General features: G+C 27.2%; 1 protein-coding gene across 1 annotated transcript in view; it reads left to right on the forward strand.

Moving 5' to 3' along the window:
• LOC122853107 overlaps positions 1-26,470 on the forward strand; it is a 42,111-nt gene that overhangs the window by 3,597 nt on the left and 12,044 nt on the right. Inside the window, 2 exon segments of the mRNA XM_044153368.1 lie at positions 7,002-7,254; positions 24,698-24,790. Of these exon segments, the coding sequence (XP_044009303.1) occupies positions 7,012-7,254; positions 24,698-24,790 (336 nt within the window). The 5' untranslated portion in view covers positions 7,002-7,011.

Below are 26,470 nucleotides of genomic sequence, written 5' to 3' on the forward strand. Positions count from 1 at the left end.
CTATAAAGTTGTAAAATATTTGTTGGTAAAGAAAATAAAAGGGGCGCCTGAATTGCACAGTAGTTTACTAAACAACCAAGAACACTATGAATTTACGATCAAGTGGTAAAAAAAAAAATTATTATTATTGCTTTTGACTGGAGCTAAAATCATAACGTAAATGTTTGTTTCAATTTTTCAACAAACCTACCTTTTTTTCTTTTTTTTTTTTTGGCATCTAATGATTTATCAAATATACCCGGAAAAAAAAATATTAAAAGTAAAATATCGTTAAAAATAAATTCATTCTCCTCATTTAAAAATAAAAAAAAAAAAAGAACTTCTCTCATAACATATTTTACGACATTTTTTTTTTTAAATTTACTCACTTATGGGATAAGCCTTTTTTTTATTTTTGATATCCTTCATTATTATATTTTTTAAATATTTAATTTTCAATTTGCACGACAACGAAAACCGTTGTTAACGTTAAAAGATAAAAAGCTTTGGTACTCGAGTTTTGAATTACAATTGGCAATCGACCCTGTTGTGGGTTGTGGAACTTTTAACAAAGACATGAACTCAAGTTTATAAGTGAGGCGTATATAATCGTGCTTAAAAGTTAGTTTGTGTGAAATACACATATAATATGCATCGAAGAAAAACGTTTACTTTAAGGTGTCTGGTTTGTGTTTGCTCGACAAACAGTATTTTTTTTTTCTACTTTTTTTCTTATTTCTCTTCAAGTTAGTTATTCATTTATTCAGAAAATTTCCATGCTTAAAATTTATCATTAAAATATTCCAATAATTAGACTTGATATTTCGACACTTGATCATCACATTTCTCGAAATTACAACAATCAACAAAGCCAAATAAAATTACATTAAAAATTATCAAATAATTAAAACGACTTAAATTAATATCATAAATCCAAAAATAACAAATTTATTACATCAATGTAAATCAATTTTAATTATATCAATTTGAACGATAAAAAAAAAACTATATACAGCAAATTAAATGGCTAAATTTTTAATTAATCTTGTAATAAAATTTATGATGTAAATAAATCTTTTATGATTCTGGAGACAACCGGATATTCAATCTAAGAGTTTCCCGTTTTACCAATATTTTTATTTTATTTTTTTCTTATTTTTTATGACTCGTAGCCTATACATCGCGTGGTACGTGTTCTAACTACGTTTTGTATATACGACTTGTTCAAGCTTCTTATCGTAGGTTCCATGAATTTTATTTTCTTTATTTTTTTTTTTCAAAATGCAATCGTGACTTGAACGAATCCAGCCAAGGCAAACATACACTTGGTGAATTTATAATTATATTATCAATGCAAATTTTTTTCACTTTAAATATATATATAGAAAAAAAAGTTAAACCAATAGACTGTTAATGATAGATGATAACTAAAATAAGTCTAAATATACAACTGATATATTTTTTTTTTTCAATTTTAAATGACGAAAGAAATAATAATAATATCAAACTATTACAGTTTAGAATGTGTAGTGACCTAGAAGAGTTTCCTGTAATTGAAATATGATAAATATTTAAAAAATAAAAAAAAAACATCTTCGTCATAGATATAAAAATAAATCCATTTACCTTGACAGATTTTCGAAGTTGATTTGAAGTTTTAATCCATAACATGGGTCCAATAATTGTAGTAGATTTTGAGAGGTAATAAAAACCATGCATCGTGATTGATTTGCAGCAGTGAAAGGATGGTGTATAATAGATAATCGTAATAATTCTTAAAGGTACCATAGTTAAATAAAATCCCAATATCATTCCAACTGTAAAATCCAAAAAAAAAAATGAATAAATAATCTAGATTATTCAAGCAAATGAAAAATTATTCAAATAAATATTTAAGAATAAAAAATGACTCACCAAGTAAGCCAAGAATTTCATTAGTATCAATCATCTCAATATTATTATTATCATAATTATTTTCAATAATTTGAATAACAATTAATGTTCCAACAAATAAAATAATACCAGTTGGTAATACAAGATACATTATTGTAAAAAAAACATAAAGATTAATGACTGTTTCATTGTTGAACATTTCATATAAATGAAGTTCTTGAGCTGTTGTTATTGATGCAAATGACCAAACAATTAATATAGCTTTTAATCCAGTTGATTTTTCGAGTATTTCTTTGTGCCATATTGTACCATTTCGACAATATGTTATATAACGATCAAGACTAAATATTGCAATTGTATGTATTGATGCTTGAAGTGTAACACGACTTATAAAATCAACATCTGGATTAAATTTAATATTAAACCATGTATTAAGTACATTATCTAGTACATCAATCAATAAAATAAAATTTGATATTATTAAACTTATAATATAATATCCAGATGATGATGTGCGCATAAAAGATCGAAAAATAATTGATACAAAAATTAATGTGTTTAAAATAATTCCAACTGTTAATATGACAAGCTCAATAATATTACGTAATTGTAATATAATATCACTTGTTTTTTCGTTTGTATTATTTTCATTTATTGTTTTTATTTTTGATTCTTCACCAATTATTTCAATGAATACACTTCCATTGTATGCTTCGTTGTGCATTTTTTAATTTTACTTTTATTCTCTTGTATGGTTTTTTTTATACTGAGTTTATATTAATCCTGACTAAGGTGATGATGGGTGTTTTTTTTTTTTTTTTTTGTTTATTCAATTTTTCCCTCTCTTGATAATTCAGTTTGATGTCAGGGTGGCTCTACTGTTTATCACGCGATTATTTTAATTATCTAAGTACCTAGCAAATTTATATTTTTAATTATTATAAGTATATTTAATTAATTGATATTATAATAATGATAATTGTGTTGTTTTAAGTTTAAACTTTGTGTGAGTACTGTTGATAACTTTATATTGATTATTCCATTATATTTTATTGAAGGTTGGCAAATAGCCATTGCCATAAATATAATTTATAATAATTTTCAAAATAAATATACTCAATTTTAAATTTAAAAAAAATATGTATTGATCTTGTTTTTACAAGAAATATATATATATATTTTTTTTAGTGAAAATTTAAGTAACCCCCTTGTCACCCCAAAATACAAATTATTTAAAAATAAAAAATCTTTTTTATTCAAGTTTATACAGATGTTTAAAAATATTAAAGAAAAATAATAATTTGGAAAAATTATTAACCCTGTAGGCTTCTTGCTTGTTGGAAAAAAAAAATGCATCACATATACAGCATCACTAGCGTGATTTTGTTTATGTTTTTGTGGGCAGAGAAATCAAGGAGATTCTGGAGCTCAAAGCCATGAAATGAGATTAACCGGTTTTTCCCTTGGGATCGTCCAATGACGCTATTATATTTTGACGTAGTTTTAATATCATGTTCTAAACCAGTTGGGGGGCGTTGTTATAATCATTCAAGATGAAATTTCATCAGATGATTTGTGACATTTATAGATGGATTTTAAATAAATTGAATACATTCAGTATTCCGGTATAACGCTATTAACTATTTAACTCCTCCACCAAGAATTATATTTATTTTTTTTTTTTTGACAGAAAATAATATTTCATTTTTAATATCTATTTTTTTTTTTTTTATATATATCTTTAGTGTTACCTGTATAATAGCTACCTGTTTGTAGTTTTTATTCTATTATTTTTTTTTTCTCACTGATGAAAGTTTGAATTTTACGAAACAACGTTCACCATTGTAAAATGTAATTATTTTTTCTAAAAAAATAATAACTTAACCACCAGTGTCTTAGCGAAAAAATTTACTCAATAATGAAATTTTTTTTTTTTTTTAAATTATTATTTATTTGATTATTTTTTATTATATTATCATTTATATTTATTTTTCGACTTTAATCTTTATCGAGTATTTAAAATAAACACAAATTTTTTAATTTCTATATTCAGCACATGGATATTTATAAATTTCTGTTGCTTCACTGGTTATTCAAGTTGACGCTGTGTATAATTTTTTTTTTCGCAGTTATAAAGCTTCACCACAAGCTCGCGTGCTTTTGAAAAAATCATCTTGAACAACGTGTTTGTGTTTAATTATATTTTTTTTTTACATTTTTTCTATAGTTGTTTTTGAATTCGCAATATTTCGTGCCCGTAACCCGGTCCAACGGGTTTCGAGTTTTTGAAAATCAATTCTTTATTATTTTTTTTATCGTTATTATTATTACTTAATATTTATCTTTATTTTTATTTCGTGTGCTTCTTGACAGGGTACGTACATATATCTTTTATTTTTGATATTCCAACTTGTTTTTTTGGACCGCAAGTGGTTAGACCCAGGTGGACTGTACATCATACACACTTCAGATTTTTTTTGTCTTTTTTTTTTTTTTTTTTGGTTGCAGGTGTATACTTGCCACAAAAAAAAATCCTTCAATTTTTTATACCCTCAATCTAACAATGCACTGATCAATGCACCACCACCACACAATAATATATATTACTAAAAATAAAATTCATTATTTCAAGCAAAAAATATTGAATAAAAATTTTTTTTTTCAGACACTTTTATCACTCGTCTATTGATATCTAAGTGTATGTTAAATTTATATTTGCCAATGTCATGTTTGGCAATTTCAAAATAGCCATATTACAAATTGCTAAAATTTACATTAATTTTTTTTTATCTCATTTTTGCAATTTATAGCCTTGGCACAATTAATTGCTTGTGGTGCCTATTTTTGCTTATTTTTCTAAATTAATTAATCAGCAAATAAAAATAAAGTGAAATTAATTTATAAAATTATTCAATGTTATTTATATATAAAAATAATTAAACAGGTTTTTTTATTTTTGTATAGAGAAGTCGATGAAAAAGTTTAGGGTAAATTAGACATATTCAAGTAGTTAAACATTCGAACCATCTTGAAGTCTTGTTAGATCTTGAAGCCTAAAATTATCTCAACTCGGGTGCACCTGTATGCGGTTCCCTTTTATCCAGTAATTGATTCATTTTTATTTTTTATTTTTCTCAATTTTAATCACTATTTTTCATATTTTTTTTTGTGTTATTTCGTTATTTTTTTTCGCCTTGAAAGGTTTTACTGTTGACCTCGGTCTTACTGTAAAGTGGAGAAGAAAAAAAATATTGCTCCTCGCATCAACACGGGACCAGTCCGTATCACTGTCTCTTTCTATATGCTTCGTCTTTTTTTTTTTTTATTTTAATTTTTTGCCAGGTAGGCAGGTGAGGTCTGTGATTGCATGCTGTCTTTATCCCCCTTGCCGCTCACATCAAGGTTTATATTTAATTGGCCACCTTCGTGGTTAAAAATCTTTTGGATCCATTTGATTTTTTTTTTGATAATTTTTAGCTACCTTCTCGTAAAAAAAATCCAAACGATACTTTTATCAAATTTTTTATTTTAAAAATATTCGCTCATCTATAAGCTGGGATTTTTATTATACCTCCAAAGTTTTCTAATTTTTTGTAAACGCCATGAACGCGTCATGAATTAAACGCCCTTTCATTACTATTCTATTGACCCTACACACTCAACACATCCGAATATAAATATCAATTTAAAATAATAAATTCCAACACGAAAAAAAAATAACATCTCTATGTATTAACTCACAAATACAAGAAAAAAAAAAAAACTATAAACAAAATAAGAATAAATAATAGATATAATGAAAATGAAAAAAAAAAAAACCTTGTCATTGATATTGAAACATTTACACAATCTCATAATAAAATAAATAAAAAGCAAAAATTAAATTTAAAGAAATTTTAATTGTCAAGAGTTTCAACAGCAAATTTTTTTATTTCCTGTATAAGTTAAAAAAAAGAACAATATACCTCAAGAGATTTATACATAAATTTTTTTTCTTTTATTTTTCACACACACAATACTTTTTTGTTTGTTTCTTTTTTTTTTTTCTATATATATTCATGTCATTTTAGTTAAAATAATTATTTTTCTTTCCAACACCTTTCGCTTTTCTTTGTAAATTAATTTTCTAATTAAAAAAAAAGTGTCTCATCAAGTTAAAAAACTGCACTGCAGATTCACATACAAGTAAAAACACTTGAATTTTAAAACTCAGAAAATCAAAAGTAAATTATCAATATAAAAAAAAAAAATACTGAATGAAAAATGATGATAATAATACGACATTATAATTGATTAGAAATACATAAGAATTTATTTTTTCGAAATGAAGTTTTCCTTGGATCACAAGAATTCACCGAGGTCGTAACTCGTAATTTTCTCTGTCATCATATATTTATGTATAATTTTTCAAAGCGGATTCTTGTCCTCGGTTAACTATTGTCAATAATTACAATGATGCTACTTCAGTCTATGTAAGATATACATACTTGTTTGATTCACTGAAAGCCCACTCAACCAACAACATTTATATCATCGCTATCACACAATACGTTTTATCGCGAATATATATAAATTTATACTCAAGTTACCGCTTGACTGGCTGTACCAGCAGCAAGAATATATTCATAAAAATATATTTAAAATTATATGTAAACATCAAACATTACATTAACATTCGATTCTTAATTATATTGACCATTCTTCATAATCATAATCAAACACACGTGATGTTATACATATGCATTTATTAAGTCATATAGACACAATGAAGTGTTTTGTATAGTGATGTGTGCAGGAGAGCACATCGGTACATAGAAAAACCTTGGTTAACCCACGTTCACACGGTTTTTAACGAGGTCAACGATTTCCACCTTCCGTTGCAAATATTAACTCAAAGAATATTAGACTCTGACACTAGTAAAATATACTGAAAAATATAAAACAACAACCAAGCGTGGGTAAATCAAATCTGCATAAAAAAAAAATCATTCAATTAAAAATACATAAAATATATCTTTCAAATGACGATAAAGAAAAAAAATAAATGGCATAGATTATAGTATTATTAATAAAAAATTGATGTATATATTATGATGTCATTGATAATAATATTTATAATATTTTTTCAGATGTTTGAAAATGGCCAAAACAATGGGACTGCCACATCAACAAATAAAATCACAGGACACTGTTGATTATCCAATGTATTTACAATCAAATCAAAATCGTAATATCATCAATTCAACTGATCAATATCATCATCATCAGCATAATGTCAATCAAAAACAGGATATTTTTGATCACAATGCAAGTTTTACAAGTACAAAAGGTTTATTAAATAGACCTGGACAAAATAATTGTTTTCTCAACAGTGCTGTACAGGTAATTAAATCATTTTCATTTATTATTTTTTTTTATTACTATACTCTGTTATTATAACAAATCAATTGAGTTCATTCGTGCATCAAAAGTACCGTTTATCATAATTCATATTTTCTTCTTTATTTTATAATAATACAAAAAAACCAAACAATTATGTGACTTGGAATATATGAAAGATTGAATGATGATAAATTAGCATTTTATAATATACATTTTTAATTTTTTCAATATTTAAAAGCTCATTGTCATCATAGTCACGTACATATTATTGTGGCTACACGCAATAATTTTCTCTGACATCAATATATAAATATATATCACACTGGTAATTTTCAATGTACAATCTGTACACATGAATACATTTATCAGTATGTAAATTTCATTGCACTACATTCCATTTAACCACAAATCTCATTTAATATTAATTTATTTGTCAATATAAATAAATACTCGGTATATATTGTAATTCTGTCACAGCAATGATATTTATTTCGCTTGAATTGATACACATAATATTTATACATAGAGTATGTTCTTTACACATTGGAGTGGTCCCTGATGGGTGTGTCAATGATGTGCGTACAAAGTCCTTTTTTAGCAGCAAAAAAAAGAACTAAAAAAAAAAGCAAATAAAACACTTGAACGGTGTTATTACCCTTATACTTATACTCGGCTCTAAATTATGTTGAGCCTTATAATTTAAGTGTTAAAAAAAAAATAAAAAAAAGATTGATGAGCCTACTCATCCCTTTTTAAAATAACCTGCACCCTCAGACAAAAAATGAGAACAATTTAAATGCACTTGAAAAATAATAAGACACTGAAGTTTATTAAGGTGGCCATTGTCATGACCAAAAAAACACCTGCCTTTAAAATATATAAATAATTAAAAATTTTTTGTACATGTGTATGCACTGAACAACCTGTAGGTGCATGTATATATATATAAAACTTTACGCCTATATACTCAGTCCCTACCTTCTTCGTTTTTTGATGGCTATGAGTTTCCGGGAAACGATTAACTTTGGTGCAAACCGGTAGCTATACGATTATATAACTTTTTCTATACTATCACTCGGTCATAACTTTTTTCATGATTGAGATATATTTATGTGGTCACTTGCGTATATATTTTTTTTTTATAGTTTAGCTAAAACGTGGGAGAAATTTTCAACTCTTTATGGGGTTTATTGCATTCAAGTATAATCACGTGATGTAGATGTCATTGACGTTGAAATAAAAGCTCAGTCATTTTTTCTGATCACGATGTTTTTTTATCGTTGAAGCTTTATCTATTTATTTCGTTCGAATGATTCGATTGATTAAAGGTAATTAAATAAAATATATATCTGAACGTCTAACGATCCATGAAGTTGCGTATAAAAAATATTGTTATTTGTTCTTAACAGTCTACTGATAATTCTGTTCCATGCATCAGCAATTAAATATATATAGATTCAAGGTTTTTTTTTTTAATATTTTCCCATTAACTCGGTAATATTATCATCTACATATACGTAAATATATTTATGAGATTATGTTGTAGTTTATTCCCATGTGAAAAAATACATGTGCTTTTGCAGTGTCTATGGAATATGGATACTCCCACTTGATAATGTTTGATAGTATTTTTGGGCTACAACATGCGTGCTGTAAATTTCCGTTGAGTCAGTATATTTATAATAATATAAGCATCAACTATGACGACCAGTATAACAATTCAATGGAATATATTATATCAATACAAATAGATAACAAAATATTCATCTTAATGAGTTTCGTATTTAATTGGCAGCATGTTTTATATATAATTTTTTACTTAAACATTATATCAACTTGTCTGATTGGTATTATAATTTTATTAAATCTCATTAACCATGATACTTTGTTATGCACTCATACCCTATTTTATTTGAATAATTTACACAATATTCAACAGTCTTGTAAAGTCAGAAAATTAAGTTTAATCAGTTATAATTTTTATAATTTATCTAGTGTTTTTGTAGCTAAAGTTTTTAAAAGTATTTGACTAAAAATTTGAGCATGTCTCTCATCAAAGGGTCGTCATTTATTAGACCTCATCTTGATGAAAATTTTATCATTTAAGTGCATACAATTGTTTTATGAAAATATGAACTTTTGAAATTTTTAAATCATGGGTTAGTCGTACTAAATAATAAACACAATTTACAACAAAACGGTAGAATAGTAAATTACATATTGTCTTTAGGGTTCAAGGACTTTAATTCTTACAAATTAAAACTTGACGGAAGTCTCATGTCATTTTTTTTTCTTTTCAAAACTTTTTTTTTTTTAATTTTTGAGGAAAAGTTCATTGCCTCTAGTCATGACTCATGGCAATTATTATTTGACCAACACAATTGTATTTTATAATTAGAAAAAAATTAAAAACTTTTTTTGTTTCTTCGTTATTATAAAAAGAAAAATTTATAACGACTGTGTGCTTCGGTTGTCTTCTCTACTTTGGTACTTTTTTTTTGTTTAATTTTTACTATAAAACAAACTGTGCACCTGACCAGAAGGGTAGTGTATATTTTTTTTTTTATACCTTATTAAGATTTCATCGACACAAAGTAGATAGACACGTGCCTCATCTTCTGTTTTTAGTATCACAGCTGCTCTTTGTTTATAATTTTATACGACTTGCGGTGCATTAATATCGCGACAGATGTATATAGCAGTTTTAAATCTTATGACCCTGAATCGATGACAGAGAAAGACAAGAGTAAAATAAAGCAAAAGTTAAACAATAGACAGAGAAAAAAAATAAGTGTACCCACAAATAATATATACCAAAGAGGGTCAGTACTGAGAGTTTGATTCGAAGGTCCCTTATGATGTCGTTTTGATGTTACAAATCACTGGCCCATAAATCCGGGGGTCGTTCCGGTTCGAATGAAGATGGTTAACCAAGTGCATACACACACAAAAGTATATATAGTTTGATTTTTTTTTTTTGTAATACATGTCCCATATATATTTCCTAAGGTTCGTGTAAAAATAAAAATGTGATTAACGATCTAGTCAAAAATGAAATACATATACCTATAAACCTGTAGAACAATTCAAATAAATTCAACAGGTGTATATTTTTTAAGGAACCATCAGTGGGCCAGGTGAATCTACCCCCCTATATATAAATAATAACCGAAAATATATAAAGCATTATTTTTTTTTTTATTTCCATTGTATCAAATAAAAGAGAAACAAAAACATTTCCTTTGTTTGAAATTTACATTTAAATTAAACTAGATTTTATCTTATTAATTTTATTTATTATTATTATTATTTTTTCGCGTATCATTTAATTGTTTATTCAAAATAGAAAAACCTTTTTTATATTTTTTTATCTGAGGTTTAAATTTGGAGCCTCGAAACTTTTGTTTGTTGATGGGTTAAAATGACCGCAACATTTATTTTACCACCACACCCTAAACTAACTCTATATTTGTTATTCAAAAATGATAAAGAAAAAAAAAGGGTTTTAAATTAGTTTTTGTATATAAATTTATTTTTAAATGATTTTTATCATATCCGTTATGCAATAGTATTTTTTTGCGGTTCATTTAAGTATTGTCGTAATATATTTATGGGTTGGGTAGGAGTCATGAAAGAAGGGGGAAGATTCACTCAAGTTTTTTCGAATATATGTTTATAAATTTTGTGAGTATATGACTCGTTTATGATTCTCGTTACTGAGAGTCACGTGTGTGGGAAATGCTACGATGCGAGACTGAGAAATAAGGGTGCATTCAATCGTCAAGTCTTTATATGTTTTTTTTTTAAAAAAGTGTATATAGTTTTTCAGACTGTCTAGAAACAATAATAATGAAGACGAATATATATTTATTTTTTTATTTATTTTTTAAATTAAATTTTAATTTAGTTAATCTCGTGCAATGTTTTTTAAATTTAATTAAAAATAACGCAAAAGTTTCAATGGCTAGTTGAGTTTATAGAATGATTGTATTTCAAAATTCAATTGATTTATTGATAAATTACCATTTGAAGAAATAAATATTTTAAATTTGACACTTTTCAAAGTTCATCTTTAAAAATTCCAGCATCATTTCAGCTCCGCTTGCTCTGTGAAATTAGATCATCATGTGAAACCTAATCTCTTGACATGAATCCCTCAACATCATCTCTCTCAATGATCTTTGATTAATATATTTTTCACTTGTCTCAAGTTATTTCGTTGGCCAGTATTGAAATTTATATTTATTCATTTCAAATTGAGCGCACACAATAGTTCATATATAGATTTTAATTTTTAAATTGCTGATTTACATATTTATATTATCTCATTTGAATGACGCTTGCCAGAGTCAGAGTCAATCTTATCAAATTAAAACGGAATATTTTTCTCTAATTAATACACAATCATTTTGTTTATCTATTTATTTTTAGTTTTTTTATTTATTCCGTTGAAGTTATATAGGCTTGAACGAGTTTTCATGAATGTTTATAATTATAATGATTTAATAGCATCCTGAAGCTCGTTGATCATCATTGAAAAAACGAAATTGGGCGTGGTTGATACATAAGAAATGTATGTACATGTAGTAGCAAGCAATTGACTTGCGGCCAGTTGGGTGGAGCAGGTATTTATGCTTTAGCATGTTGAAGAAAAAAAAATAAAAAAATATTATTATACGATAAAATAATGTGTATAGAAAGGAGATCAAACGGGTAGAGTATACTGGAGTATACGCGAGAGATATAAAAAAAAAATAAAAATAAACAAAAAATGAAATAAGAGCAGAGAAGCCAAAGGAAAATATGTATGGGTGCACCAGAAGCATCAGCTTCTTGCGGTTCTTTGGATTCTCTTCTAGTCTTTTTGCACATTTCATTGGAATTTCTAAAACACTGGAAGCTAATCGAAATATTATGCTCAATGTTTACAAGCGAAACGTATTAATACGTAATTATATATTAAAATTATCATTTTTTTTTTTTTTTTCATTTTCATATTGCTGTCATGAGATATCACCAATGCAATATCATAATTTTATTTGAATAATTTCCATTCCATATGTTCGCATGTACTTTCAATTTATTTGAGTTGAAAAAATTACACCTCTTGAGGTAATATTCTATCCGGTGTAAAATATTTATCCACCTGTTTCTGATAAATTACTTTTGTCAATATATAAATTTACGGATTAAAATTGACTAAGAAATTCCACGTGACGTATGATTAATAGAGAAAAAAAAATTTATAATGTCTTAGTATGTTTTATCGCAATTATTCTAGATAAATATCTAAATTTGTACTCGTGCGATGAATTAGTTGTGATGGGATTGTCATCATGCTGAAACAAGTGCAATAATATTTTATGCTTAACATTCTTCAATTTTCAAAGAAGAAAATTATTTATATAATTTTTCTTTACTTGTACTGTTGTACATCTCGATCTTGGCTATTTTTTATCATCATCATCATAATTACAAATTATTTTTATAATCATAAAAAAGAAAAGTTTTTTGTTTACTTTAATGCTTTTAATATTTCAACTTACTATACACTGTAATAATTATTTGAAAAATTCTATTCTCTTGTCGATGAAAAAAAGGAGAAAAAAAAATATAATTGAGGTAGCTCGTGCCACTTATTTTGTTGTTAATTCATGTTGCATTATGCTACTGACGAATTATTACATTGTGCGAGCCTTTACTTCAACAGGTAACTTTAAACTTCGAAGAAAACACTTAGAAGAAGCCGCAAAATGTCGTTAAATTTTCAAGACTTTTAAGTGTTTCATACTTTTTATTTCACATGAGATGAAAGTATTTTTTGCTTTTTTGTTTCTAAATTGTTTTATGGATTTTTTTTTGATATGTGTATAGTTACAAAAGTTTTTTTTTACTAGTTGCGATAATACGCTGGCTACTAGATTTCCATTTTTTTAATTTTTTTTTTTTTAATTTTTATAAATATTCAACAGTCTCGCTTTTAAAGTAATTTCGTAATTTCAATTTTTTGATGATAGCTTTTTTTTTATTTGCTTAATTATCTGGTTCAATATTTATTTACGTCAGTAATTTATTGTTTGCAAACTTTGCTGACACAGCATTTGTAAATTAATTGCACTCAAGCAAAACGATTCGGTGTATGCATCACGTGGGAGTACAACAGCCACAAAACAACCGGAAAATATAATAATAAGCGTGATCTCTCTATACATACATAACTATATTAAAAAAATATTACGAATTATTATTATATAATTGTTATGGTATTTTGCATTTTTAAATATTGTTTGATATACAAATTGCTCGAGTATATATCAACAATAATATTTTAAAAAATTAAAAAACGAGCCAGTGACCCATCTGAAAAGGGAAATCAAATTAAACTCGGTCGATAACTCTACAAAAGACAAGATAATTTCTCCTTTTTTGTAGTCTGTTTTTTTTTTTTTTTCTTGGCTCTAGTATATCCTCCTTGGGGTGATGTATGTCCAACATAGGGGTCGAGGGATTCTCTGTGAAAAAGTAACTTGCAAAGCGCCAGGTCCCACGTGATTCAAACACCGTGACCACATAGTAAGCAATAGTAAAAGCCACAATATTAATTATTTATTTTTTTTTAAACTATATATGCTATCTGAATGAGTGTTTTAATTTTAAAACAGAATAGGGAACAGGGAGAAAATTATATAAAGTAGGGAAAAGTAGATGAAACCGGAAACTATGTCACCGGAACTACTTTGCACCTTGGCAAGTTCACATGCTGGGTATTCAAATCTCATTATACGGAAGTCAAAATAATTTTCTTGAGAATTAGATATATATATTTTTCTTAATTTAATAATATTATATAAAGTTTTGAAAGTAAAAAAAAATTATTGTATCAAAAATATTACGAAATATTTTAATGAAAAAACATTGTTAAGTTTACCATAGATAAATTGCTAAATGTTTAATATTAAATATTCATCAATGAATGATATATATCATACTGCTGTTGTGATAGTGATCGAAAGTAGCTTTAAGGCACCTGTTACTTTAGGTTGTAACCTCATTTTAAATGAGGTCTTCTATACAGTCTTCCATAAGTCTGTACAAGTGATGCGCTTGAATGCCACCAGAGTCCGCTTTACTTCAGCTCTTTACTATGGATCTTTCAAGATGCTGTATTGTTTTGAAATAGTTTATTTGTTCAAATACATTTAATACTAATAATTTTTTTTGTATTCCTTCTTGGGGGCATTGTCTATTTATCATCCAAAAAATTAGTCTCGAGTGATTTTGATATTCTCAAATTTAATTGACAAAAATTAATTTTTAATGACTAATGACTAGATTTTTATCAATTTCATGTAGTCCAGTAGCGTGTTTAAATATTTTTTTTACTCATCAGCTGATGTACTACGTAGTAATACTACTACTACTATACTACTACTACGAGTAATCGTGCATTCTCATGGAATAATGTGAACCAAGATGGAGTCGGGTTACCTTATACTCATGAGGCAAATTGTCATTATAAAAGTCTCTTGCTTCTCGAGCTTGTTTGTGTATTGAATACCCACTACACAGCAATATTGTCCCCACGAAGAAACTGCAAAATAAAAACAGCCTCAGCCAATACATGTGCCCAGCGTAATAATCACGATCTCTCCTGCATATAAAGTCCATATGGAACACTGGCGCCCACTGATTTTTACCCAACATAAACTGGTTTCGCGCCATAACTTTCAGGGTTGTATAAACTTTAACTCGTGCCTTCAATGGGAACAAAGACATTGTTCTTGTACATGTTGATAAATAGGTTTTTGTTTTTAAATTTACATGTATGTGATATAATTTTTAACAAGATATATCTAATAATGAATTTATAATCTTTTAATCATTTTTAGTTTAGCTATAAAAATCTTGAGACCAAAAATAGATTTAACTAATATTTACGAAGACCACCAAGGAAAAGTTAGCCCACAAAGCGGTAAAGGAAATGATTCACCAGTGAAACGTTCGGTAATTTCGCCACTAAAAAAAAAAACCCATCGAGTTGACTCAAATTTAGCGTAAAAATAATTTCATAAAACTCTTTTGCGTGGGATTTTACCGATTGAATAAAGACGCTTTCATCGATAAATATTTTCGTTTAATTGCGATCGAGAGTAGGTCCTCAAATGTGTGTATCATTCGATCACAATTTCCGGAGTAAATTTATGATTTATTCTCCGAAAATTTCGATGCTTGTAACATCAACATAAATATTACATGTAAGTTATATAGGCTTATAATGAAAAACCTTTAATTTTGGTCAATTCCCTGTATGTAATGGACGATATATAAACTTTTACTTGTGAAAACTGGTTATATTATCTCTCTCGTACACATATTCATGTATCCAGGATATGTATGCTATAGAGTCTCCATTTTACTACCAATCCCGTCTGACTACTCCATTGGATGAAACCGGTTTGATTCGGCATCTTTCTCGGACTTTCGTTGCATTTCTCAGCTATCTCTTTTTCTCCTGTCCTCCAAACTTTTTCAGCGGTTTCAAGCATACACGATTCAGCCCATAGGAATAAATTTTGATCCTTGTACAAAAATAATTTTAAAACAACCCAAGCCAAACAATTTTTTTTGAGCGGGAAATTTCGGACTGATTGGAAAATAAATTCGCTACAAAAAGAATGGTAATGATTGTTTTCTTGCTCAATACTGTTAGAACGTGCTTTTTGATTATTTCCTGATGTAATAAGTCTTAAAATTTATCCTACCAATGTAGATAATGCATATAAGACATTTCAATTTGATTAAATCAATAATTTCCTTTGTTGTTTGTGCCATATACTGTGCGAAACACTTTTGCAAATAATATTTTTTCCGATACGAAACTGTCTTCGACAATCTTATTCGATAAATCAAGGTAATACAGTTTAACAATATTTTATCGTCAGTTGCGGAACGCTTGTAACAAAGAGGGCTTATATGTATATACAACTATATGTATATATATGTGAGTACTCACTGACTTTCTTTCATTGGACATTCATACGTGTCTGTAGGTTATTTAGGTATGTGTGTATGAGTACAATTGTTTGAATATATGTATATCTGTAGCAATTCGTGCACAACGTCAGCAAAGTATATATGAAACCACGGGTTAAAAAAAATATAAGTTTGAGCTGACTCAAATGCAATCTAGAGCCCAGCTATTGCAAGAGAGTTCGAAACCAGTTTTGCTCGACTGAAGCGCATTTCATCTTTCTTTTACTTTTTTTGCCAACTCTTTCTCTTGTATCTCTTATTGCTTTTATTTATTCATTTTTTTTACTTTTTATTTTTGCCTCGTGTTGTCTTGAACTCACAGCGCGCACGTGCACAATGCACTTTGGTAATAGTCGGTTTGTGCTGTCTACGGTATCCATAGTCCGTTGAAAAATAGTATTTTTTTTTTTTTTAAACACGTAAAAAAATGCATCAAAGTATTTTAAAAATCTGATTTTCAAATTAAAGTAAATCACCCATATTTTGAAAACCAGAAACCATACAACCCATATTTCTATTTATCCATGCTAAAATTTCGCTCTTTCGATTTACAAATATTTTTGATAGAAAAAAAAAATGATGAAACAAAGGATGAAAAAAAAAAAAGAAAGTTCTGAATCTTGTCGAGGTCAAATCGAGATCCTTCGATCTTTATTTTGCATAATTTGTTGTTTTTTTTTTCGTTTCAAATCGAAGAAGATTTGCTCAGCATCGATGTTGACATTAAGAACTTTAAGTTTGCTAGAAAATTTTGTTGTTCCTTTCACTTATATTAAATTGTATTATATTGTTTCAAGAAATCAGATGACTCATCGCACGTGCTATGCTGACATTTAATAGCAAAACTAGATGTCCGTGAAAGTACAATTAAAATAGATGTTAGACAATGGATTCAGTAATAAATTTTCTTCATACATATCCAACGTAATATTATTATAAATAATATAAAATTTACTGCTGAGTCTGAGCTTCTTTTGAATACAAAAATTACTTGGAAAATTTTTCATAATAGCGATTCGTTTCTAACACTCTTGTATATATTTTATGTTTAGTCAGGCAGTGTAAACGATTACCCCCCGATAAAATAGTCCTATATATACACCTGAAAAGGGTCCACGTCGAACCCTCTTTATATTTTATCTTTTATTATTTTATATTCCTTTGACCGTTCCTTAATTTTTATTCTTTCTAAACGTGCTTCAGGTAGATGATACACACAATGTCTCCTCCAACCCTATATATATATTTAAGTTTATTTTGTGTCCTTTTTATTCACCTGCATGTGTTCTCTAACAAAACTATATATAACCTGCTAACCAAACTCCCCTGAGTTTCTTTCAATTCAAATACAAAAGAAATAAAAAAAATATAAAAAGTTCACCTGATTTTAAAGCCAACTAATGTCACGCACTCTGCACTGTCCTCACATTCAATCTAACTGATGATGATGATGCTGACTTTCGACATTTTATTTTTTATAAATTTAAAACGAAATATTTTTTCGGCATTGTCATTAGCAGTAATTTTGGACATTTAATTTGAGATCATTTATTAAAAATTTCAATTATAAAAATTCATATGAGCATAATGATTTTACTATTATCATCACTCTAGTATTATGTCCTGACGACATATGGACAATACAACTCAAAAAAAAAAACAACAGATGCTTTTGAGAGGGAAACCCTACGAGAGGTTTGCAAGCCGCATGTAGACATACGGACTTGTAAAACATAATATACACCAAGCGCGTGCCTCACGTGCAATCATATAGACTTTATAATAAATAATATATGAACACGTTAGATAATTTTTATTGCAAAAATAAATACAACATGCAAGACTTGGATGAGGTTGCAAAGTTTCTGGTTTCTTCTCTTGAAGACTATGTGAGCCTGGCATCTGGCAAGATCAACAATCTGATTTTTTTTTTCATTCTTGTATATGTATCAATAATCCTATACACAGTTTTTTTTTTTTTTTTTGATACTTCAATATCATTTTTGCTGGTATCAATCAACTGTCTATAATTCTCGAGTGGAATCTTTTGATGAAAAAAAAAATACATATAGTCGCTTGATTTTGTTTTCGATCCAGAACATTGTGCACAAAATCAACTTTATAAACAAAGGAGACTGATCTGGTTTATTTTGCATATAATCTAGCTTAACATATTCTTATCCATATTTTAATCTGAGTTGAAAATATAAAACAATGGACTTTATGTTGGTACAAATGTATGGCGATTTCTGATGGATTAGAATTGTGAATAAAAATCTCTCTTATTTTTTTTTTTATTTACGCTAATCAAAACATCATAAAAAACAATTTTATTACTGCGTCGTAAATTAGTTTATCAATTAATCATTTTGAGTATTGAATTTTGTAAATAAATTTAACTTTCGAGTAAACGAATTTTTTATTCACCTGGCACGAACTTTTTGTCTTTTTTCAATAAAATAATATCGGTGTATTTTGAGTATAACAGTTGTCGATTGTAACCAAAAATTATCGAGGGCTATTGAAATACAGAAATACAGAAGTAAATGGAAAGTTATAGCATATGGAATAAAAAAAAAAAAATGAAAAGACCAATGTCTGAGCAAAAGCGGATATATCAACATCTACCAAATAATAATGTTAATAAAAATAACAATCATCTTTAAAAATGAAGGGAAAAAAAAGTACAAATAAATTGAGAAAAGACATTTACCAGTGCAGAACATCATTGAAGGTTTTTCTTGACGGGTGGTCGCTCACAAGTACATACACACAGTCATAAGTTGTTTTCTTTGTGTTTATTAAGGGCACGCTATAAGTATAATAATATCCCTTAAATACGTGAAATTTAAACTGTCTTCAGGGTAATTTAAAAACTAACAAATTTTGTATCCCGTAATTTTTCTCTGACTACTTTATGAGATATCAAAATAATTAAAATCAAAAAATTATATCTCGTAATAAAAAAATTCTCATAAAAAAAAAGCCCGTTTGAGGAAAACCAATAAAAAAAATCTCAGAGTCGATAATAAAAATAGGAAAAAAAAAATCCATAAACATAAAACGAATTACTTTGATCGTAGATAAATAAAAAAAAAAATTCTGAATATAGGATGACTTGACTCGTTTGAGTGTAAATAAAAAAATAAATGATGACAAGAGTATAAACGAATGACTCAAAATGTGTAAGTTGCGCAAGTCAATCGTAGTAGCGTAGCGTAAAAGTCGTCATATATAGTATATTACCGGTCTTGTCATCTTTTTATTTTCTGTCCCCTTTGTGCTCAACCTTTTTATTTTATTCCTTTCTCCCGTCTTTTCCTTCTTCTCCCCCACTTGCAACTCTTTAATCACGAAGAGATCTTGTGGTCTGCAGGGCCTGTTTTCCCGGGGGCCTCAAACTCACCCACGCTATATTATTTTGTAGTAAAAAATGGCGTCTTATACTACATGGGCACTATACTATATGGGCTATAAACATTCAGCTTACTCCAAACTACAGTACAAGCATCATCGACCTCACATCGTGCTTCAAACAAGTTTATATATATGCACAAACTATAGCCAATAATCAAAAACCTCTTTTACAAATATACCTATCTCTTTTGCTCTTAAACATTTGACGCTATTATATGATTCCTTACCTGGCCACCTGCGGACTTGATGGCGCTAGCGTCGTTGTTTAACCGGTAGGGCCCAAACTCTCGCGCATTATTGCAGCAACGCTCGCGTCAGTAAGAACCCACTTGATACACTACGTCACAAGTAAAAGTATATCACAATATTATTATATTTTCTTTATTCGCCATAAAATTTGAAAATTAAACAATATCATTTAATTTAAATATCCAACAATGGCCAATAAAATAACAACTCAAATTATATTAAAATTGTGACGGTGAATGTTTTTTTATTTATTAAAATCAAACAAAAAAATTTACAATAAGTGTGCAAATAGTATTCTCGTATTTTTGCGAGAATCTGTGAGCTTTGATTATATATCTTGGTGAATAAATAAGGACGAGGATGAAGCAGGAAAAAACACTTCAAAGCCGTAGAGCTCTTTTTCAAATAGCAAAGGTTTGTTTGTTTTAATTTTAATATTAACAATGAGAAATTAAAAATTTACAGTTTCGAAAATTTAGATTTGTAATTCAGGAAGGAAGTGTATATTGAAAAATAATATTAATAATATTGATTGCGTGAGGAGCCAATACTCGGAAGTAACTCAATAACAGCATCCGACTTGATGGATCAAGTCCCGAGTACATTACTCCCAATGACTGAAATAGTACACCACAATTCAGTTATATCAACAATTGTTTATTATTTTTATTTTTTATTTTTTACATTATCATTATTTCAAATTATTCTCTAAATATATTTATATATATAATTAACGTAGGTTTATATATAGGCGCATGTTGATTTTTGGATATATTTTTTTACTGTGCTTTCGTGATTTTACTATAGCTATTCACCTTTAGCTTACACGACTTCAGAATCCGTTATGCTCAACCGCATGAGAGGCAAATGATATGCCTCTCACAACGAGTAAATAGTCATGTTTTTTATTTTCTTTTTTTTTTGTTGTATTTTTATTATTATCATAATAATCTATACAATTGTTTACAATTATTTTTGAAAAAAATTAAAAATTCCACTACTGCGCTTACTTTTTTTAAAATTCATTTGGATTTTTTTTTTTTTTGCTGTTGAATATTTGCTTGATTGGCGCGTTTTTTTTTTAAGGATGTCGTAATAATTTAGGCTTCGGTGTTATTAAATTATTTCGAAAAGTATTATAATTTTATTTTGCAAAATAAATGCATGCTTTGCACTAAATAGAGCAAGTTGCTCATCAACAGTATATTTGATAAATTTATAAAAAACAGTTAGCGTTGAAAAATTAAAGATCTTTTCTCATCCTCAAGTATTATTATTTAGAAACATGAAAAATTAGTATTTGTTTTTAACTAATAAAAACTAACGGAGATAAAAAAACATTGTATTTTGTAATAATATTATATATTTAACGGTATATCATACAATTTAATATATAAAATTTCATGAAATATGCACATGTGTGCAGTAGAATAATGTAAAATAATATCTATTTAATATTTATTTTATTATTAAAATTTGTTGACATGTTGCTTCTCATTGTGCACATGGAATGACGGGGGCGTGAGTGTTATGTGATATTTGCTTGTCTCTCATATTATTTCATATACTTGAAATAAATAAAAATCAACTGAACAAATAAACACTCATTGTTTTATTGTACCAAGCGTTGGCGTGATGAAAATTTAGCATCATTTCTTTATCTTGAATAAAAATACATCTCAATTACAACAATATATATTTTTAAATACGCCAAATTATTTTCACACAGTTGTCGAAACACACCGATGAATAACTTTATTGGTCCTTTTCATATATCTATATATCTTTTATGTGTATACAATTTTTTAAGCGCATTCAAAAAAAAAAAAAAAAAAGAAACTCTACCGTGCGAAAAAATAAATCTATTCTTCAAATATTGTGTTGTAAATTCATGGTCACACTTCGTTCCACCCCATTTGTACCTGGGGCAAAATTTTACTTGGTCAGGTATGCGAGAAGGTGAATGCGGGAGTTTTTAAAGACGTGAAAAAAAAAAGATAATAACTCAAAGAAGCTGAGAAGAGTACAAAAAATAAATCAAAAGTATAATAAAAAAAAAAAAAGAAAAATGCTTGCCTGTTAGCAATATTGTATATTTGTATTTCAAATAGTAAGATATACATGTTGGCTTGTCTATGTGCATAAATGTTATTCCAATTATGACGCATATGATAACCCCTGCGTGACGAGTATCCTAACGAGGGGCTGTGATTCTCACCATTTAAGGGTTGCTACAACATAATTTTAATTGAAAATAAATTGTTATCGTCTCGCAAGACCTCATCTTTAATTTTCCATTTCAAATTTATTCATATTTAATTTTTTAAATGTATATATTTTATTTTTTTATTTGTTTATAATTATCAAAACTAATCCAATAAAATTTATACTAAAAAAAAATTAATAAACAACCTTAAGATATATCAAAAGTAATTTTCTATTACAGTTACTAATTCAGGATGTTAACAGCACAGGTACATATATATATTTCCGAAAAACTGTACCTGAGAAAGTAATTAAAAATTTATGTATGTAAATTTTATTTTTATTTTTTATATTTGTGAATAGACTTGGCCCATGAATATGCGATGAGCAGGTTGTATTTTGTATAGTATAGTCAAGTTTTGTTTGAATGCACCAGTGTGACGTGTCTTTTTTCTGGCGTGTAAACAACCTGACAGCCACTTTTCCATGCAGCGAACCAAGCATTTATTTTCAAGTCCAACCAAGTAAAAAAATATATATACTTTTTTTTATTTACACCCTTCTAAAACAGACTTCTCCTCGGTCCCTCACTATTTTTTTTACTCGACAAAAAAACACACTTACACACACACCTGCAAGAATCCCATAATAAAATTTTTGAAACACGCCTACCTATCAAACATAAAACTTTAAAAATTCATGTACTACTTATTTTGTTTTTAAACTGGACCCTACTTATGTCTGGCCCAGCTAGAAATAATAAAAAATTAAAAAACCATATAAAGCTTTTAATCGAACGTTCTTTTTTTTTTTGTAAAAATTATAATTTATTTTTCATCAAGCAATGACGGATAAATTTGAAAATTTGATGAATAATAAAGTTTAAAAAAAAATAGAAAGTTTAGAATAATAAAATACTGTTTATTATATTTAAACAGTATAACATATATGTAGATATTATTTTTTTTTTTCATTGATAATTATATAATTTTATTTAGCCCGGAAAAGGTTTGGCACAGTTGACACGCATTTATCATTTACCAGTACCAAATATAGTTTCAGTCAGCAAATTAATTGTATACGTATAAAGACTCAAATATAGAGTCATGAAATTGTGATTTACTTTCTCTTCACATATAAAAGCTACGCAGGATATACGCTTGATTATGCTACTAAATACGTGAAGGCGTTAGATGATACCACGTGTGTGCATAAATGTCCACATAAACTCAATCAATACTGCATTTAAATCATAAATATATACCTACACTGCAAATTTAAATAAACTTAAATCTCTCGTACGTATAATCATCCAACCATAAATATACATCTGCATGCGTTTAAATGATATTGTAAAATGTATATCAATCATTGCAAATTTAGTAATTAAAAAAAATTTTTTTTTACTTTAATTATATAGGATATATTTTTTTAAAATTAATTTTATATTTATTAAATTTTTAATCATTTAAGATAAGGGTTTATTTTGAATTTTAAAATTATGATTTTTATTTATTTTTATATTATATAAATTCATTGACAAAATATTTGATTATTCTTTTTAATTAACGAGTTGCCGGGGTCACGTTTTGTTATAAGAGTTTATAGATTATAGAATTTTTAGGATACACATATTTTATTTTAATTTACAAAATTATTAATGATCATTAAATTACTATTTTGATGACTATATTTTTGGTTTATGATTGTTTCACATATTTACACGTGCATATATGAATTTATGAAAAAAGATTATAATTTTCAAGTATTATTTAAATTTTCTAAGTACTATATTTAGCCAATGTTATTAAATTAATTATTGTATTATGTAACTATTTTTTAATTAGCATAATAGATTATTTTATTTGTATATTTTTTATATTTTTTCATATGAGTAATAGTTTATATATTATTTTTAAGTTCAGTCATATATTAAGCTGTTGATTGTTAAGTCATAGTGCCTCTGCACGGTGCTTGTGTTATGATAAGTATTGATATTTATTGATTATAATATATTTCAATGCATCTAATATCATTATAAATTCAATATGTTCGTATATTGATCATGGTATACTTATCTACGCATAGCCATATGATACACTTTACACGCATCAATGAAAGTAACTAAAATGTAAGATCCTTGTAAGTTATATCAAATCAATAAGTATTATTATTTGAGTTCATTGAGTAAGCTGATTGTTAAGTCAGCAATATATAGTTCAGTTCTGACATTTACATCATCAAGATTCACAATATTCAATGTTCGTATCTGAACTATAATCTAGCATAGACCATGTGAACTACTCACTTGATCTACGCCAGGAAATATTTGCCTTAAACACCACAAAAGAAGGATACTTCTTTTTTGTTTTTTAAAGAAAAGATAATGTAACACGCACTCACACATAGTGATCTGTCTCTCTTACAATTATCGATGACAACTGTTCTTTTTATAACGGAGTTACTTGTGATGGTGATAAAAATTATAATTATGTTTTTTAATAATTAAATTATCATATTGTATTTTTTTTTGTTACAGGTCTTGTGGCATCTTGATATTTTCCGACGAAGTTTCAGAGAACTGTCAGGTCATGCATGCATGCGAGAGTCCTGCATCTTCTGTGCCCTCAAGGTAAGCAAAAAATTAATATACAAATTATTATTTTTATCTATGAGGTAAATATTTTAATGGAAAAATATCTCCTGCATATTTTTTTTTACGTTATATTACATAAATTAATAAATAACGAGATGTGTTGGAATATATGCATAAAAAATACTCGTATCTATATTTACACGTGAATTAATTTTGTATATTTATAAAATATTTATAATTTGGCCATGTGTCAGTATTTTTAATTGCATACATCAAATTTATTTTTAATTTCAAACGTAAATAAATTCAAAGAAAACTATTTCCACCGTAGAAAATTTCGAAATATAATTTTAATGATTATTAGAAAAATTATATGAATTAACCTTCATTTGTTAAATTAATTAATCAATTTATGTAATATTCTTTTTGATTTGCCGATTTATGAGTATTGTTGTTGTATTTTTTTATATTTTTTTTGTATAATTTATAATGCATGAATGATCATACTATTCTAGTTTTTTTATTTCTTCTACGTACAATGGACATTACGCCAGAAAACTTATGATCACATACTGTGTGTATGTGTTCAAGTTGTGTATGGATGAATAGATTGTAGCTACATAAATAAAAATTAAATATTAATTCTCGTATTTCTCGGTTTGATCCCTGCTGATAGAGACCAACCAACTCGTAGTAACGGCTTCTCAATACAATTTTATCCTCAACACACGTATACCTTTCTCCATCTCTATATTTGATACTTTATTTTCATTGGTTCCAGCTTCATTTCGAAGGCTCTTTTGTCTTTTGTCACGTTTATTACACTCAATTGTCATATAAATGACTTTTTATTATTGCCTTAGTCTTGCATTATTATATTAACTACGTAATGTTTTTTAAAAATTCATAAAAGAAAAAACAAAAACGAAATCTTGCACGTACAGAATATTTAAATTTATTATCTATTCAGTGTAAACTAGTTCAACACGTTTTGTTACATTTTGTTATTCAATTTAAACTTTGTCAGAATAAAAATAATAAATAAATAAAAAAAACATTTAATCTGCAGGGGAGGAGTAATTGTTTTTTATTTTATTTTTTTACATGTAGATATACAGTAGTACACAGTACTTGTACAATTTTAAAAATTACATATGAAAAGTAGGTAATATAAAGTGGATTCAAGTCCAGGCTTTCCCACGATTTTAATTAACAATATCTCAAGATTTAATTGTCGGAAATTAAGGATATAACAAAGGTAAAATTATTTCTTTGAGTGTGGGAGTCAAGGTATCATCCTTTGGATAAATTTTTTAATTCTTTTATTTAAAAAACAAAAAAAAAAATAAAATCATTACAATTATTAAAACATCAGTATAACCCTTATGATTATTTCGTTAATTTTTCTTTTAAAATTTTACAGTATGAGTATATGACGCCTATATTTTCGAAAAAAAGATAAAAATGAGAAACACTGTTTTTTTTTTTTTTGGGAGAGTTGTCTAGTCAAATAAAGAGGGGAAGAAAATAAATAGGTAAAAGACCATCACCCCCCATTGGTGATGGGTTTTTTATTTTTTTCTATTTTCTATCACATAAAATTTTAAAAGATCAAAAAAAAAAAAAAAGCTACCTGTTGTGCTGACAAGTGTCGAGAATAAATTTTTTTTTTATTTTATTTCATTCAAAAAATTCACCTGAGTGTAAAATAAATTT

This window comes from Aphidius gifuensis, linkage group LG3 (genome assembly GCF_014905175.1).
Source record: "Aphidius gifuensis isolate YNYX2018 linkage group LG3, ASM1490517v1, whole genome shotgun sequence".
Lineage (NCBI taxonomy): Eukaryota > Metazoa > Arthropoda > Insecta > Hymenoptera > Braconidae > Aphidius > Aphidius gifuensis.